The 17,184-nt window shown below is 40.5% G+C and overlaps 1 protein-coding gene across 1 annotated transcript in view; it reads right to left on the bottom strand.

The window, feature by feature from the left end:
- RALGAPA2 (Ral GTPase activating protein catalytic subunit alpha 2) overlaps positions 1–17,184 on the bottom strand; it is a 334,819-nt gene that overhangs the window by 108,973 nt on the left and 208,662 nt on the right. The window contains exons 31-35 of the mRNA XM_044918716.1: positions 15,444–15,627; positions 9,732–10,503; positions 8,825–8,896; positions 4,067–4,190; positions 2,154–2,309 (exon numbers count right to left, since the gene is read on the bottom strand). Of these exons, the coding sequence (XP_044774651.1) occupies positions 2,154–2,309; positions 4,067–4,190; positions 8,825–8,896; positions 9,732–10,503; positions 15,444–15,627 (1,308 nt within the window). The remainder of the gene's footprint in view (positions 1–2,153; positions 2,310–4,066; positions 4,191–8,824; positions 8,897–9,731; positions 10,504–15,443; positions 15,628–17,184) is intronic.

Below are 17,184 nucleotides of genomic sequence, written 5' to 3'. Positions count from 1 at the left end.
GCCTTGTAAGACATAAGTGCAATTATAGTCCTGGAGTCAAATGAATTGGACAAATCCAATAGCACAGCTCTGTCCCCACTCTGCAAACCCCTACAGCAGTTAGATTAGCTGTGAAAAATCTAATCTAGCTAGAGCTAACAAATTTCTGCAGTGAAGGATCAAGAGTTCAGTATGGGGTTGCAACCGGATTGCGGAATTGAAAAAGTGCCCCCATGACAGGGGCAGAAGAGAGCATGAATCACTTTAGAATTTTGCAGCTCATTTTTAAGCTGTTAGGGACAATTTAGTTAGAATAAGACAAGGAACTGTGGGCTGCTGTTACTGTGACTGATTTTTAGTCTGGCTGTGAGACATCCTGATAAAGAGAGTTTGTCACTAATGATGCTGAATCTCAGACCTGCAAAAGGTATCAGCTGAATTTTGATTATTACAGTAGGGAATCTTTCAACCAGGCCAAGCCTTGCAACATTATTTATAGCAAGGCGTTTTATCAAGAAAACATGACGTCTTTTCACAAAAGAAAAAAAAAAGAGAGAAAAAGGAAGAGGGAAAAAAATAAAAGAATCCTACCTAGGGAATAATTTTTAAAGATATTTTAAATAAACATATTAACAAAATAGTTCTCAGTCATAAAAAAGTCATAGAATATGGCAACAAATGTGCAGATTATCAGCAATTTACAAGGTACTGCAAATAAAAAGGATGTGGAAGCCTTGCCTAAGGTCTTGGTAATCTGAAACAGAGCCGGGTCCTCCCTTCAATAAGAATGTCACCACCAGGGTGGCCATCAAAACCTAAGACGGGGAGGCAGCTCCTCCATGGCTGAGGGAGGCAGCACACGGCCATCATGCTCTGCACATCCCAGGCACTTAGTCACCGTAAAAGTTGTCTGTGATTGTGCCGTGACCCAAGCTCTAAGGTCTTATAAACACCACTGCCCACAATATAGGAGGTTTAGACGTCTGGGGCTACAGTGATGAAAAGGCAAAACTGCAGAGAAAAGAGATGAGGTGGTAACAGTGGGGCCCATTGGCCAATATCAGTCACCTCCTAATGGGGCAGGAGAAATAAGATTCAATTAGACCAATGGGCAATGACGAGGGCTAATGTTAGAGATCTTACACCAGGCACCATGCTAAGCAGTTTCATGGGCATTATCCATTTACTTCACAACAACCCTGGGACATAGGCTGATTTCAATTTCGTTTAGTAGATGGGGAAACTGAGGCATGGGCTAGTAACAGTTGAGCCCAGGTCTGCCTGTCTCCAGACCCTGGCTATAACCACCACACTAGATCCACCAATGGCAACCTTAGCTTCTCAATGAGCTGTTTTCCCACCCACTCAGGTCTGCAGTTTTTCTTGCATCCTTGTAGAAAGAGAGTGAGTGTGAGGTAGGGATTCCAGGCGTGCTCGGCCACCCACTAGCAGGCTACCTGCAGTCGTTCCTTTCATCTGGAAACTCAGAGAAGTGAGTCAGATTTCTAGGCTTCCTTCCCAGACGAAGATTCCTCTTCTGTTAAGGTGCTCCTCACCTCTAATAGAGGGTCGCCTGAGGTGAACATCTTGCAGGTTAGAAAGTTCAGGGCCATGTTCCCCTGGGGAGTTTCTCAGAGGTGAAGGAGGTTCCCTTCTGCCTCCAGGGCCCAAGTTGGAAGAGAAACAAGGTCAGTGCCAAAGGTTGGACCCTAGGCAGGAGCACACCTGCACTTGTCATTTTCACAGATACTGCCCACTTGCCCCCAGCAAGCCTGGGAGGTGCCTGCTTTCTCAGCAATCCGTCAGTACAGGGTCCTTGCATCTTATGACCTTTGCTAACCTGAGAGGTCAACAATGTTATTTTCTGTCAGTTAATAGTCAGGTGAGGGAAGATCCAAAATTAATAACATTTAAGACCCTTCCTTTTCCTAAATCCTAATCTTAGGATCTAAGACTCAAATGACTGATTGCTTTTCATTTATTTCTTTGTCTAGTTTGTGCCAAGCTAGATCTTTCAGATTAATTACAACTGTAGCTTGAGAAGATATACACTGAAATTGCATCCAGAGGAAATCAGTCTCGGTGCATGTTATGCCAAGGCCTTTGATTTGGACTAGGAGAGCCTCACCTACAAACCATGGTGGCTAAGAATGGTCCTCAAAGAGGCTTCTTACCTTTTTGGTGAGTGAATCATCTGAGTCTGATGGCATGCGAGTTGAAACGTGGAAAATGACTTCCACAGTCGAGGTAGCATAGTAAGGAGCGGTCTGCCCCGTGCTGCCGTTGCGTTGGAGTCCACCCATGAACCCACAGTGGGTTGAGAGATCCACCTGATGCAGGTAACAAAGAGGAAAGAGTGAGGGTCAACCCTAAATTGTCCTCATTCACCAAGCAAGAATGTCCTTTGTTTTAAAGAAATCTAATTATTTTCATTTTTATAGCTTTCTGATAAAAAACAAATGTAATACTAAATTAGACAAAATCAAAACACGAAAGAAACATTCACAATGAAAGTGCTCCAAAATCCTATCAATCTAAGACAGGCACCATCACAAATTTGGTGCATATTTCTCTAGCTTTTTTCCATCCTATACACATGAACATATGTATACATGCGTGTGTATGTATGTGTATTTATATGTATTTATGTACACACACACACACACAGTTTCCCTATTGATGGATTTATGGGATTTTCTGCTTTCTCAAACAGTGCTGGTGTGATCAAATCACAAGGAGCATTCAAAGGAATGTTTTGGTAGGATGTTGTATCAAAGGGTACAGATGTTTTGAAATTTAACAGCCATTGCTAACCTATCTTTCAAAGGGGTTTTTCTGATTTACACCACTACAAGTCTGGGAGTTATCATTCTTTTTTTTTTATCATTCTTTTTCAAGCTATGAGGTAAATGCTCACTTCTTAGTCAATGCCTAGGACCTCCCCCCCCCTTTTTTTTAAATTTAACTTTTCATGAACTGGTATTCTTTCAGTAAAGCACCTATTGTAACACAATTGAAAAAAAAGCAATAGAAGAATCTCTTCTGTGCCAAATACAATCAATATGTACACTAAACTAATGTTCTAGTCTTTTCTTAAAATTCCAGTTACGAATGTGTGGTTTAAAAAGTATAGTAGTTAAAATAATTAAGTATATTCTACCCAGTAAATAAGAAGTCACTTTATTAGTAAGAAGGACAATTTATTGGAGTACAGTAACACTTTTAGGCTAAAATCTACTTGACATTTTGTAAAGTACATAGTCTTGACCTTAATGTAGGCTTCTCCTGTCCCCATCTCCATATTAGTTTCCTTGCTAACATTTAACTCTCAGAGACAAGTCTTACTTATGCACCCAGAGAGTTTCCCACAGCACAGATAACCAAGAAACCAAAACAAAAGTAAGGAAAAGTAAGAAAACTATTTCAGATATTTCAGATAATGATTTCCATTATAACTACTCTGAGTTCTTTTAGATTCTGGAAATATATTTTCCTTTAGATTTATGTTCCAAGTGACAGATGGGTGTGTGTGTGCGGGCACGCATGTGTATAAATGTATACGTCTGTCTGTCAGAGTATCATTTAGCAGAGAAAAAGCAAATTCTTTCAATATCAGTCATCCTGGGATCTCTCTTAGGGAAAGAGGTTGGCTGCTAAACCTTCATGGCTACTCTATTCTATTTTCATGCCAATTTTTTACTTCATCCAGCTCTTTCTTCATATTTTTCACCCACCAAGTCACTGATTTCTTCTCCAATCTCCATACTGTAGCTGAAGCCAATGCTTCTCTGCCTATACTTATCTTCTCTTCCCACAAACTGTCTATGGCTGGGTGAGCCAATCTGACTATTCAGTTTGGATAAAAAGCAGATGAAATAACATTAAAAGAAAAGTTAAGGGAAATAAAAGTTCATGTATGAAGTACTGAAAAGCAACTAACAGAAGATGTCAAATTCAATACATTCATCAACTCCATAAGGCTACCTGTACTAGATTTGAATGTAAAACCTTGTATAATCGATGTCCAGTTTACATACATCCTTAAATAGTGCTGGTCAATAAACAGCTCCCAAATGAAATGAATTACCTCCCATCCAAGTCCGGCAACAAAGTCTTCATATGCTTGGCTTCCTCTTTCATTGGAGAGGATTGAACACTTGTCTTCTTGACCTTCAGCAATGTAAAACACTGCAATCTTGTGCGTTTCACGGCTATAAATTTTTAAATTTAAAGGAGTTAGAATTCTCATATTTAAAATTTTATTTCACTACAGCCACCAGCATGACTCCTAATACAGAGCTTACATTTATGGAGAATTTACTAGGGGCCAGTCACTGTTCTGAGAAGGTTCGACACACGTTCTCATTCACTCTTTGCAAACACTCCAAAGAGACAAGTAATTATCATCACTTCCCTTGTAGAGGTGGTTGAAAGGAAGCACAGAAAATTAAACAAAAAGCACACATAGCAAGTGGGAGACCAGGAATTGAAGCAGGGCAGTCTGGTTCTTGAGATCACTCTCAGAACATGTGATATATTTAATTGCATGTTAGAACACACTGTGTGACAAACTCTCTACATTTTTGGCACAGAAAAATATATGTGAAAGCATTTCACATAGATATCAGTTGAGACTAGGTCTATGTGACTGCCTACATTTTACTTAACACACTTGGAGAGAAGGATATTGGATAGCTCCCTGACTGGAACTGTACAATGTGCTAACACTTTATGAGAAACAAAAGCTTCTTCCAAGCAGAACACACTTAGGTACTTTATTTGTGAGGAGATGCACCCACTCTGTGTTCTGACTAATCTGAGGGAACCAGGTAGAGTGGACAGATGTCCAGAGGAACCTCTTAGGCCATAGAAATCCTTCACCCACTACCTCCATGATGGATTTTGTGTGCTTTGCGTTACAATCATGATCTGTACTTTGAAGACAGGAGTCCTGTCTTTTTGCCTGCTGTACATCTACCCTGGTCCTTGGCATATAGTAGCTGCTCAGCTAAATCTCTGCTGACCAGAGACCCAATGCTATATTTAAATATATTAATATCCAATTTCTACAAATTATATCCTAAAGTGTCGAAATAACTAGACTTTTACCTGGCAATTTGGTGATAGTTTAGAGATGAAGACACTGTGCTAATTCAGAGCTTTCATCGAGAACCACTCATTCCATGGCCCCATCATCCAAGAGTTTTACTCCGGTCTCTATTTTCTAAAAGTTTGGATTATCACCTGCAGAGCAGTTCCACCTTCCTTGTTGTTTTTGCATTGCATTCTAAAAAATCTCATAGGGAAAACTGTCAAGTGTCAAACAATATGGAAATGTTTCTATTGTCTTAACTATTCAACATCTTAGCACTATAATCTGATTAGACATCCATACTGGTGGAATTTGGGCTCTATATTTTAACATATTTGCAAATATTTCCTTCTGCAGGAGTTACGTTTCTACTTAATAAGCAGAATGAAATGAAACTCAACTAAAAAGTCATAAAAAGGAATCAAGGAGGAGAGTACTCTCCTTCTATTTATCTAGGTAGCTTATTCATTCCCCCCCCCAGTTTATGTAAAAGAAATGTACTTAAGAGAAAAATTAGAAAATACAGAAAGGAAAAAGAAGAATAAAAAATTCACTTATGTTCTTTCCTTCTATGTTGAAATAGCAACTGTTACCATTTTAGGGTGCATTTTCACATACAAAAGTGAGAAGCCACTATACCCTGCTTTGCAACTGATAATTTTCACTTAAAATATTTGCGAACACGTTTTTTGTGTAGAAGATGCATAACATAAAAGTCACCATTTAAACCATTTTTGAGTGGGAACACTTTCATACCATGTAATTGTATGGCAAAGTTACTAATGGTTGTGTAACATTCCATACACGAATACACCTTATCCCAAATCCTTGTCATTGGACCTTTAAGTTGCTTCCAGTTTTAAAGACACTGTAACATTATCTTTATATGTCCTTTGAATACATTCATAGAAAAAGAATCTCGGTCATTGCCCACTTTTAAAGCTTTTGATGAGTGCTGTCCTGCTGCCCCTGGAGAAGGTGGACATCCTGAACGCTCTGCCTGGCGTGGTACAAGTACACAGTTGGGGGCACCTCTCTTAACGGGAACCGTTGCTACGAGAAGAAGGAAGTTTTGCGGTGATAGATCCAGGGGACTGATGCTCTAGAGTAGAGACCTTGTGCTCTCAGACTGTCAGAAAGCTTGTCCTCATGCAATATGGAGCCCTGAAACTGCCACACCATTTATTCCCTCAGTGACAGGCAGGACACTCCCGCAGCCTAGAATCTGACTAGCTTATTCTCAGAGCTATAATAATTTGGGGGCTCGGATCATGACAGAGATCATGACCCATAACCCAAAAGACTGTCTCTTTCAACAAAAGGAGAAAAAGTATAGTCACTCAATTCCTTTCTGCAGCTCTCTCTGTATATTCAAAAGTCCTCAGCATGTGATTGTTCTCTATTCTATACATATATCAAGACCATCTCAGGTTTATCTGAAACATTTTTGTTGACTCTCCTCAAAGTCCAAGCTTTTTATCTTGTAGCTGCTTGCAGGTCCTTGAGTCCTCATTAACTCAACATGGGAGCACAGGAGCTAAGCCCCAGTGACTGCCTGACTGATGTAGGTGTGAGGAAAGGTGACCTTTAGCTGTAAACATTCATCAAATTTCACATCCTCCAAAATGTTAGCACCACAGAGAGCTTGCTAGGATCAGAGCTGTGTCTGGTCTTATTAGAGCTAGGCTTTTGAAATGATAATTAGCAACAGCACTTCATATCCATAAGCTGCACCACCAATGCATGAAGGAGCAGGTAATTCAGGAACGCACGCACATAAAATCAACAATTTCCTCTTCCTCATTAGAATGCATTTTTCTTTCTTATTAGGAATAGACTAAAATAGCTCAGTGTCCTTGTGCTGTCACATTAAAAAGCCAAACAAAGAAAAAAACATGATTTTAACTTTCACCTTACCATGTGGTGACAAGAGGTATTAATATTTAAAAGAGGGGCCCACTGTAATTTGCATGTGCATTCATCACACTTTTTACATCTTCACTATCTTCACGGTATATAGATGATAGTTGCAAGACAGTCTCTACTTTTCCTAAGAACATGCTAAGCAGGAACCATGCCTTGACAGCAGGGAGATAAATGGGTATCAGAAATAAATAGAGCTATACTAACTAAAAGTTCAGGGACAAGGTATGTTCTTACCTACTAACTGACCAATACATGAGACTGTCTAGATTTCCCATACCTAGAGTCCCCAAGTTATTTCCACTTTTTTTTTTTTTCAAAAAGAACCTCGAAAACACCCTGTACAATAAAGTAAGTTGATACCTTTTTTTTGGATATCAAGAAGACACTAAATCCAGGAGTTGGGGTTTTAAGCAAAGGTTAATCAAGGGACAGAGGATTTGCTGATCAGCTCTCCAAAGCCATGTTTTATTGCAACAGCACCCCAGAGAGCTCATTCAATTGTACCTCATGCAACTAAAGTGCATTAACACTCAGCAAATTGGCCACAATTACAAGATACCAATGTATTCACTTAATACTAGGAAGCATGGAGTAATTCAGCATATGCTTAAAGCTGAGTTTGGAGCCCAAGTGACTGCTTGTTTAATACTGGAGGACAAAGGGGAGAGAGAAGTGAACCCCTGAGTCCTTCACAAGAAACCCCTCGCAGAGTTTCCACAAAGAATTTGGTCTCTATTCCTCTAGAGAAAAAGAAACATAACAACAATTGGGAAACTGAATATGATGAAGGGCAATGTGAGGAATAATGACTTCAGGTTTTTCATCTGTAATGAGATACCTAATGATATTCCTCTGGGGAATAAAACAGGAACAAAAAGCTATTTTTTAGAAAATGAGTTTTTTTTTTTAAACTAAGATTAAACAAGCAGTTTATTTTTTATTTTATTTTATTTTTTTTAAGATTTTGTTTATTTATTTAACAGAGAGAGATACAGCAAGAGAGGGAACACAAGCAGGGGGAGTGGGAGAGGGAGAAGCAGGCTCCCCGCAGAGCAGGGAGCCCGATGTGGGACTCGATCCCAGTACCCTGGGATCATGACCTGAGCCGAAGGCAGATGCTTAACCGACTGAGCCACCCAGGCGCCCAAACAAGCAGTTTATTCAAGACTTTTAAGCACCTGTTATGTACCAAGCACTACACTTACTGTTGCCTGAGATGTTTTTGGAAGCACACATTTCCCCAAATCAAAAACTGGTCCTGAGTTCATCTGGAGAATTGCTTCTAAGATTGTACAGATAAGGGGCGGACCTGAGATTTGACCAGCTCTGAGAAGGCTCACTACCAGGGAGTTACTAATTGAAACACACTGGTTTTAAGCTTGCCCACATTGTAGCGCAGAGACGACAGCCAGTGCATTGGCACAGAGCAGGGGTTATGAAGTCAGACTCACTTGGTTCAAACAAAATGGTTACATGTGAGCACATGTGAGCACTGTCTGGGCCTGGTAAGCCTCTGTTCCTCATTGGAGAAAGAGGTGGCTACAGAGATTAAATGAGAATGAATGTCCACTGGCTGCCACATGAAAAGGTCCTCAACCAAAGACACAGATTAGATGGGAGCAATGACCTCTTTTTAGTGTAGCAAGCATGTAAGCTTATTCCTCAAGGGGAAAAACGCCAAAGGTATGGCATGTGCAGACGTCACCAGATTCTAGTTACAGAATGACCTTTGGGTGTCTCTGTAGGTGTATTCATTCCTGCAGCTCTGTCATCCAAGCACACACAATGATAGGTAGGAAGGAAGTGGTCTGATATACTTTCACATACCACTGACGGGAGTCCAGATTTTTTAGCTCTCTCAACAGTTTTGAATTTTTCTTCAACAGATGGAAATTTTTTCTATTAAAAAAAAGAGATGGAAGAAAAGTTGTGTAATCACAGACCAATTCTGCCATTTCCAATCAATCAATTAACAAACCTACCTACTCATCCATCCACGTACCCATCCATAACCTTCCTCCTTCATGAAAGATTTGTGATCTGAGCCCACAGATGAACTCCATTCTCCCTAAGACATTCAAAGGCATCAAAATTCCACGGCATCCCATCCCTACCCATTGACACAGGATGGCTCTGAGGTGAAAGAGTGTTTCACTGACGTGTGTATGCCTGTGCCTCTTTTCACTATCAGCTCTGCTGTGAATCCCTTCTCCCTACCTCTGCCCTTAGAAACCCCACTCCACTGTCAGGGCCGAGCTCAAACCCACCCCTTCCACAGATCACTGTCCCACACTTCGTATTGGATTAACTGTTCCTCTCAGACTCCTGAGTCATGCTGTCTTTCATCAGAGTCGTGCCAAGTCTACCTCCTTCACCAGACCTAAGGTGAGATGGTGGCTTATTCATCTTTGTAGTCCATTTGCATCTTTTGTGCCAACACAAGCAATTATGGACAGAGCAGTAATTAAAACACACACACACGCGCGCGCATGCACGCATACACAAAATGTCTGGTACCCTTGAAAATACACGAGATGCCTGAAATTCAACCTGTGCATCAGTACAGCACAATTAGTTTCACTTGTAGCTCTAATTTAGCAGTAGAAAATAAGCTGCAAATGCAGAAAGAAAAATCTCCATTTCTATTCTCTGCTTCTCAAACCCCAAATTGAGGACAAGAACGCACACACAAACATAATGATAAAATAGGTGAAGGTCTAGAGAGGACTGTTACCTTCTGTCCCAAGAATTCATCCCCAGGTCATCGAGCAACAACCTGCAGAAATAAAAGGGTCCTCGTGGCTCTACTGGTGAGGGCTGCTCCTGGCTGGTGACTCTCATGGCCGAGTCAGAGTTACACCTCTGGATGTAGTCGTCTTCTTGGGCATTCTGGCGCAAAATGACCTCAATGATTTCCTTCTCCTGGTCATGGTTCATTCCCCGCGGGGGTGGGGAGGGCTCATTTAGATTTAGCTGTGATGGTAAAAGGCATTCAGGACTTGTATGGCCAATGTTTTCAAGTAATTTGTCGAGGACATCATCTCCCTCCTCACTTTGAGAAAAATCTTTCTGAGCTCCCAAAGCTTGAGGTTGCCAGCCGGAAATCAGAAATGCAGGATTTCTGCCACTGGGTGCTAAGCAGCCTTCCAATGGTCCATACAAAACCTTCCCATCCCAAGAGTACTTCCCTGAGATATCCCGCACAATGACTCTGACGTCTGACAGGGTACCCCCCCGCGAGGCGCCTGCTGGCCCTTCCGAGGGCATTTGAAGGTAGGAGATGAGGGTGCTGTCATTCAGCACAAACAGCTGCAGGTTTGGGCTCCGGAACACCTCGGAGGACAGTTCGGGGGCCTCGGCGTGCACGTTGTCATGGTTCTCGCTGACCAGGCTGTGCAGCACGGCGGGGCCCCCACGCAGTGGGAAGTGACCCAGGTGGTTCACCAGGTGGGCCATCACCATGCGGGCGGTCAGAGGGATCAGCTCCAAACTCCTCCTCTTCCGCTCTGTGAGCCGGGGTAAGGCAACATAGCAGACAGTGGGGAAGGAAGCTTAAAATCTGTACTCGGAATATTGGATTTGGTTTAGTCTGGCCATTTTTTTAATCTATTTTCTTTTTTGACACTAATTCTATTTGAATTAAAAGTACAATTTAAATAGATTGCTAGAAATAAGTCAACCAGAGAAAGACAATTATCATATGATCTGATATGTGGAATTTAAGAAACAAGGCAGAGGATCATAGGCGAAGAGAGGAAAAAGTGAAACAAGAGAGGGAGACAAACCGTAAGAGACTCTTAATCTTAGGAAACAAACTGAGGGTTGCTGGGGGGGTGGGGAGATGGGGTGGCTGGGTGATGGACATTGGGGAGGGTATGTGTTGTGGGGAGCACTGGGTGTAGTAAGACTGATGAATCATAGACCTGTACCCCTGAAACAAATAATACATTATGTTAATTAAAATAAATAAATAAATTAATTAATTAAATAGATTGCTAAAAGAACCAACTTCCATGAAGATCTCATTCTGAAAGGGACACTTAAAAATCTGTAGATACAGCAGTAAACGGGAGAAGTTCTCTGTCCTGAAAGAGCTGATGGTTCAGGGTGTTCTGGGAGGTGGAACCTGCAGCTGGAGAGGATCTGGTGGGAAAGGTGGTGGGCTGCGGGTCCAGGCCACAGAGGTTACCCCACTTCCCTCACCGGGGTAAAGGCAGATGCTGATGAGGAAATGAATCAAGCCTACAACATCACAGATGGATTTGAAGCAATCTTCTTTAAGATCGTTGCGACAGGGAGGGTATGTACTATGGTGAGTGCTGTGAATTGTGCAAGACTGTTGAATCACAGATCTGTACCTTTGAAACAAATAATGCAATATATGTTAAGAAAAAAAAAGAAGAAGATAGCAGGAGGGGAAGAATGAAGGGGGGGAAATCGGAGGGGGAGACGAACCATGAGAGACGATGGACTCTGAAAAACAAACTGAGGGTTCTAGAGGGGAGAGGGGTGGGAGGATGGGTTAGCCTGGTGATGGGTATTAAAGAGGGCATGTTCTGCATGGAGCACTGGGTGTTATGCACAAACAATGAATCATGGAACACTACATCAAAAACTAATGATGTAATGTATGGTGATTAACATAACAGTAAAAAAAGATCGTTGCGACAATTTATGTTTTGCTGTTTGGGCATTTTAAATATTTAACAGAATCTGGTATATTAATTAACTCATGGAAATAGAAGGTTTTAACTGAATTTGCAGCTGATGATGAAATGCCTAAGAGCAACTGACTTACAAAATTTTTAAGGCTTCAAATGTGTGGAAAGACTGACACTAGCAGGTGAAGGTGGGCTCTGTGACATGCTGGCAGGGTAAGGGAGAAGCAGAGAAACAATCTGTAAGCATGGAGGGAAACAACCACTTAAGCTTCAGAGTGGTCAGGGAAATTGTAATCTGCCAAATTTAGAAAAGAACTGTGTGTTAATCCAAGAACAAGTGAAAATGAATTTTTAATTAAAAAAAAATATCACTAGATATTTAAATAAGGTAAGACTTATACTTTGGGCTTACAGGTTTAGGAAATACTTGGTTTCTAAATTCACAACAGAAAACTCAAATATTAATTAAACACAAATAACTCTAAATTATGCTTTCTGATGCTAAACACCTTCCCTCTCAGACATTAAAAATTCAGTGAACTTATCTATGAAACATCAATTGTATGATGTATAAATCCTAGCAAGAAACAATCAACTCCTAGAGTGTAGGAACCTCGGTGATGACTAATGAACAGGATCATCCTGACTTTTCCTGAATTTCTTCTTAATTTTTGCTATTCAGTGAACAAGAAATCGCTGTATTCAATAATGTAAAATAAAATCTCACATGAAACTTGAGTTTTCATAAGCAAAGGTCATCTACATCCATCTCTGACATTCAACTGTCCTTCCTGACCCTTGTAGAAGAGTGTACGATTTCCATACAGCTGAGAAATTTAAACACCTCAACTAATTCCCTCGAAATCACAGTTATGAATGCCTTTGCTTTTGTGTCCACATTAACTTTTTCAAAAGTTACAGATGCTTTTTATTCATGCTTATCATTCCATATGAATATGCGCTCTGTCAGAAATGTTAATGCCCCAAACAACACAGGCATGGCCCACTGGGGGTTCAGGAGTCTATGGTGTAAGACAGCGTGTGGTGATGACTTGATGGAGCAGGCTATGGAACGAATGACAAAGGTCCAACTTGGTAAAGCCCAACGCAGACAATTACAATTGGAAAAGCAACTTTCCTCTGCTTTAACTTATATAGGTTGTGCTTTCAATTTGAGATACATACAAATTTGTATTTTAAGGAACGTGTTTGAATTCTACAGTGGGAGATTAACTAGAGTCACACTAATCAAGTCATAAACTGTGACACACCCAATAAAAACTCCAAATATCTTTGGTATTGAAAAGTGGGAAAGGGAATATTTGTGAAGTAAAAATTGTTTTTTCCTTGCAGACTTCAGCTGCATCAACTGCCTGTGGTTCCCTGAAAAATAAAGAGAAAATCTAGACTCCATTCACGAGAAAACAATCTCATAACTTCCACAAACTATGAAAAAATATAATCCAAATATTTGTCTTATTTTACTAAATTTAGAGATGAAATAGAAAAGCAGTGATTTTAGTTTGTCTTTTAACTTTCAGTTTTTAAAGCTCCCCTCTTCCTTTCTTTTTAAAGCAATTAGTTCGTTAATGATGAGAAATTTGCTTTTCCTTGAGCTGGGCCAGCAGCCACCTCAGCTGTTGGTAACTGAATGTGTCTCTTGCTTGTAACTATTTCAAAGTAGTATTTACATCAAATAGTACGTAATAGTGAATGAAAGAGTCACTTGAAAATAATAGATAAATATACAATATTGCTTCCCAGAAACATGTGAGAAAAAATAGTTTGGTCATGAATGATGAATTATGACACTGAATGAGAAAAAAAACTCTCAAATACGAGCACATTTTGTTTAACCTAAAATACTTCAGCTATCATCTTTAATTTTCCACTCATTCTTAAGAGGGTGTACCCACTCAGCAAGAGTGTCTGTGCATGCCAATATATTTTTAAGCTGCTTTGCTTTTTTATTTAAAGTGTTAGTGAATTTTAAAACTCCTTTGCCTCTGAAGTACAAACAATTATTTTTAGTACCACAGAACTATGTTAGGACAAGCTTGTATAAGGTCTGAGGTTTTCTATAAAACTTTTCTGGACTGGACAATTCCAGAGCCTTTGCCAATGATTGGTGCTCCCACTCCCGTCCTCTTCATCGTCACCTCACCTGTCCTCTTCCTCTCGGCCTAAACCATACTCCAGACTCTGCAGTCTTGCAAGCATAGCTCTGGACTCTGTGCCCTCACCTGGTTACTGTCCCTCCTTTGTCCACCAAAGGACCTACAAGAAGAATGTCTTAGGGGTCTGAACAGTCATCCCCAAATCACCTGCTCAGGCTTTCTGGCTACAGACTAACCTCCATGACCAAAATACTCAGCAAAACTCACCACCAAATGCTTAGCTGGGAAACAAAACAAAACAGCTCCTGTTTTGGCCCCACTCTCCGTGATGTTTTTGAAGCACCTAGCACTGTTGACTTTTCTTGGCTCCTTTTTCCCTTTCTCCCCTCGACTTCTCAGAACTGACTCTTTCTGGGTTCTTTTTCCATTTCCCTGACTTTGCTTTCCTGGTGACATTCCCGCATTCCTTTTTCTTTTTTTTTTTTTAAGATTTTATTTATTCATTTGAGACAAAGAGACACAGAGAGAGAGAGAGAGAGAACATGAGCAGGGAGAAAGGGAGAGGGAGAAGCAAGCTCCCCGCTGAGCCAGGAGCCCGATGTGGGGCTTGATCCCAGGACCCTGGGATCATGACCTGGGCCAAAGGCAGACGCTTAACCATCTGAGCCACCCAGGCGCCCCCCTCATTCCTTTTTCTTTAATGTGTTTTTACTCCCAAGGTTCCACCCTTGGGCCTAGGTTTTAACTTGCTAAGTCTAACATTTTCATGGATGATTCAACACTCCACACCCACATTTTTTTTTAACTTTTGAGACAATAGAAGATTCACATGCACTTGTAAGAAATAATACAGACGGATCCCAAATACCCTTCATCCCCCTGGTAATATCTTACATAGCATAGCTTTAGTACAGTATCACAATCAGGAAATTTTGATTGGTATCTTGATATGATATGGTACATTTGATATGATTCATCAATATTCAGAGTTTACTCATTTCACATGCACTATGTGTGTGTGTGTGTTTGGTTCTATGCAATTATTTCATATGTACAGGTGATATACCTACCTTTGGACTCACATTTCAAGGCCCAGAGATAGGCTCTTATTCTTTCAGGAAGAAGGGAGGTTGAAGAAGACATACAGCAGCAGTTCCTAATCCTGACGATACCCATATATTCTAAAACGGACCCTCTGCCATCAGCAGAGTGATCCTCAAACTGTGGCATGTAAATCCCCACCTCTCTATAATGTTCTCCTAGTCTGCAACCCTCCACGAGATCCTTTCAAAGTCTGCCCATCCTTCTAAGTCTGGCTTAGGTCCTTGCCCAAGGGAAGCCCCCATGGTGCTACTGGTCCACAAATGAGTCCTCTTGCATTAATCCTGTCTCTCCAGTTACACGTAAAGTTCCTCTAGGATAGAAATGAGCCTTTTTCTGTGGGTCTCACAGGTCTGAAAAATATAGGTCCTCAATACAAAATTCAGCTGAGATAGGAAAAGAGAGAGGAAGTGAAGAAATGAGAAAAAAAGAAACAAGGAAGGCAGAATTTGCTATCACACTAGAAACCAGAAACTAGATTTTTAAAAATAATATAGCAACCATGGGCAAAAGGCTACAATCTTTCCTTTTCTTGCCCATGAGAATTAATATTCTGAAGAATCTCACCCTCTTCAACTGTGAGCAGGTTGCCCAAATCTGCTGATGAATGATACTGGACTGGCTCCGAATTCTTCACATTTGCCAGTGGCAGGAAAGGATCATAATCCGGGGAGGACAGGTCGGCCAGGGTCAGTGTGTAGTGACTCTGTTGGGTGTATGTGCTTGAGCCACAAACACAGCAGTGCAGAACCTGTGAAAAACAGAAGGGAATGTGTGCCGTGGATGCGACGAACCTCCTGTCTCCTGACAATCTGCCAAACCACAACACTTAGGAGGTAGGTAATACTTGAAGACATAGAATCCCTTCCATTCTAAAACATCTTCTTGCTATTTGCAAGTTTATTTTGCTCCTTTTACATCAATGCCAATAAATATATTCTCAAGACAAAAGGAAAGTGAAAGCTAAAAAGTGCTTATTTTGCCATAAGTCCTGCTGTGGTCCACCAGAATGTTCACAGATATTCTTTTTATGGTCCCAAACTCTACTACCCAAATGTCCATCAACAGTACAACAGATATAAATCATGGCATACTCTCATTGTGTATTACCAAATAGCAACAGGTGAAAAATCTGCAACTATTCACAAGAGTATGAATGAATCCTTCAGAAATAATGCTGAGTGAAGGACGCCAAGCACAGAAGCACATACTGCATAATTCCAGCTATACAAAGTACAAAAAAAATCTACACTGTTAGACAGGCTAGCAGTTACCCTAAGTGTGTGCATGGAGATAGTGACTAGTATGGAGGCATGATGGGGGCTTCTGGGATACCAAGGCTATTCAGTTTCTCCAGCTGGGATCTGTTTTCACAGGTGTGATCACTTTGTGAAAATTCATCAAGCTCTCACTTATGACTGAAGCACTTTTCCGGATGCGTATTACATTTAATAAAAAGTTTCCTTTAAAGATACAATAATGTTATTCAATAAATTTGTGAATCATGTTAACTAGGAGGTGACTCTTTTATTGGTAAAACAATTTTAAGAGAAATCTTTTAAGAAAAGAAATATCAGAAAAGAGATAAATTTAAATGACTGTGGCTACTTCACTTGGTCAAGTCAGGCCTCAAATAGGTTTTATAAGCCACAAAGATGACAGAAGTATCTAATGAATCCTAACAGTTATTAAAATTTTTGACCACTAAAGAAACCATTTAAAAATACACAATACTTTTTAGTAGAATTTCTAACCATGTTAAGTGTCTTTTTCCCTTGTATCCGATACATTTTAAAACAAGGCAACACAGTAATAAGTTAATGACCTGGAATTTTTTTTTTTTAAAGATTAATAGTAGGGGCCCCTGGGTGGCTCAGTTGGTTAAGCGCCTGCCTTTGGCTCAGGTCATGATCTTAGGGTCCTGGGATCGAGCCCTGCATCGGGCTCCCTACTCAGTGGGGAGCCTGCTTCTCCCTCTGCCTCTACTGTTCCCTCTGCTTGTGTTCTCTTGCTCACTCTCTCTCTCTCAAATAAATGAAATCTTTAAAAAAAATGTTATTAGTAAAGGTTTGTTACTAAAAAAATAAACAAAATTGTCTCTACTTAGTAGTAATTATTCAATGGATACACAAGTGCTAAATTCATAAATAAAGCTTTCACAGGAGGGACTGTAAAGCTAATATAGGATAATACAGAGTCCAAACACCATACCTACGTATCAGTAGGGGGTGAAATTCAAGTATTTTGAGTACGATCAACATGATGAGACTAAATACTTTCATGTTATATATTTCCTTAATTTATTTCT

The sequence above is a fragment of the Neomonachus schauinslandi genome, chromosome 10, assembly GCF_002201575.2.
Source record: "Neomonachus schauinslandi chromosome 10, ASM220157v2, whole genome shotgun sequence".
Taxonomy (NCBI): domain Eukaryota; kingdom Metazoa; phylum Chordata; class Mammalia; order Carnivora; family Phocidae; genus Neomonachus; species Neomonachus schauinslandi.
Note: the sequence above shows the minus strand (reverse complement) of the source record. Positions and strands in the feature narration are given on the sequence as shown.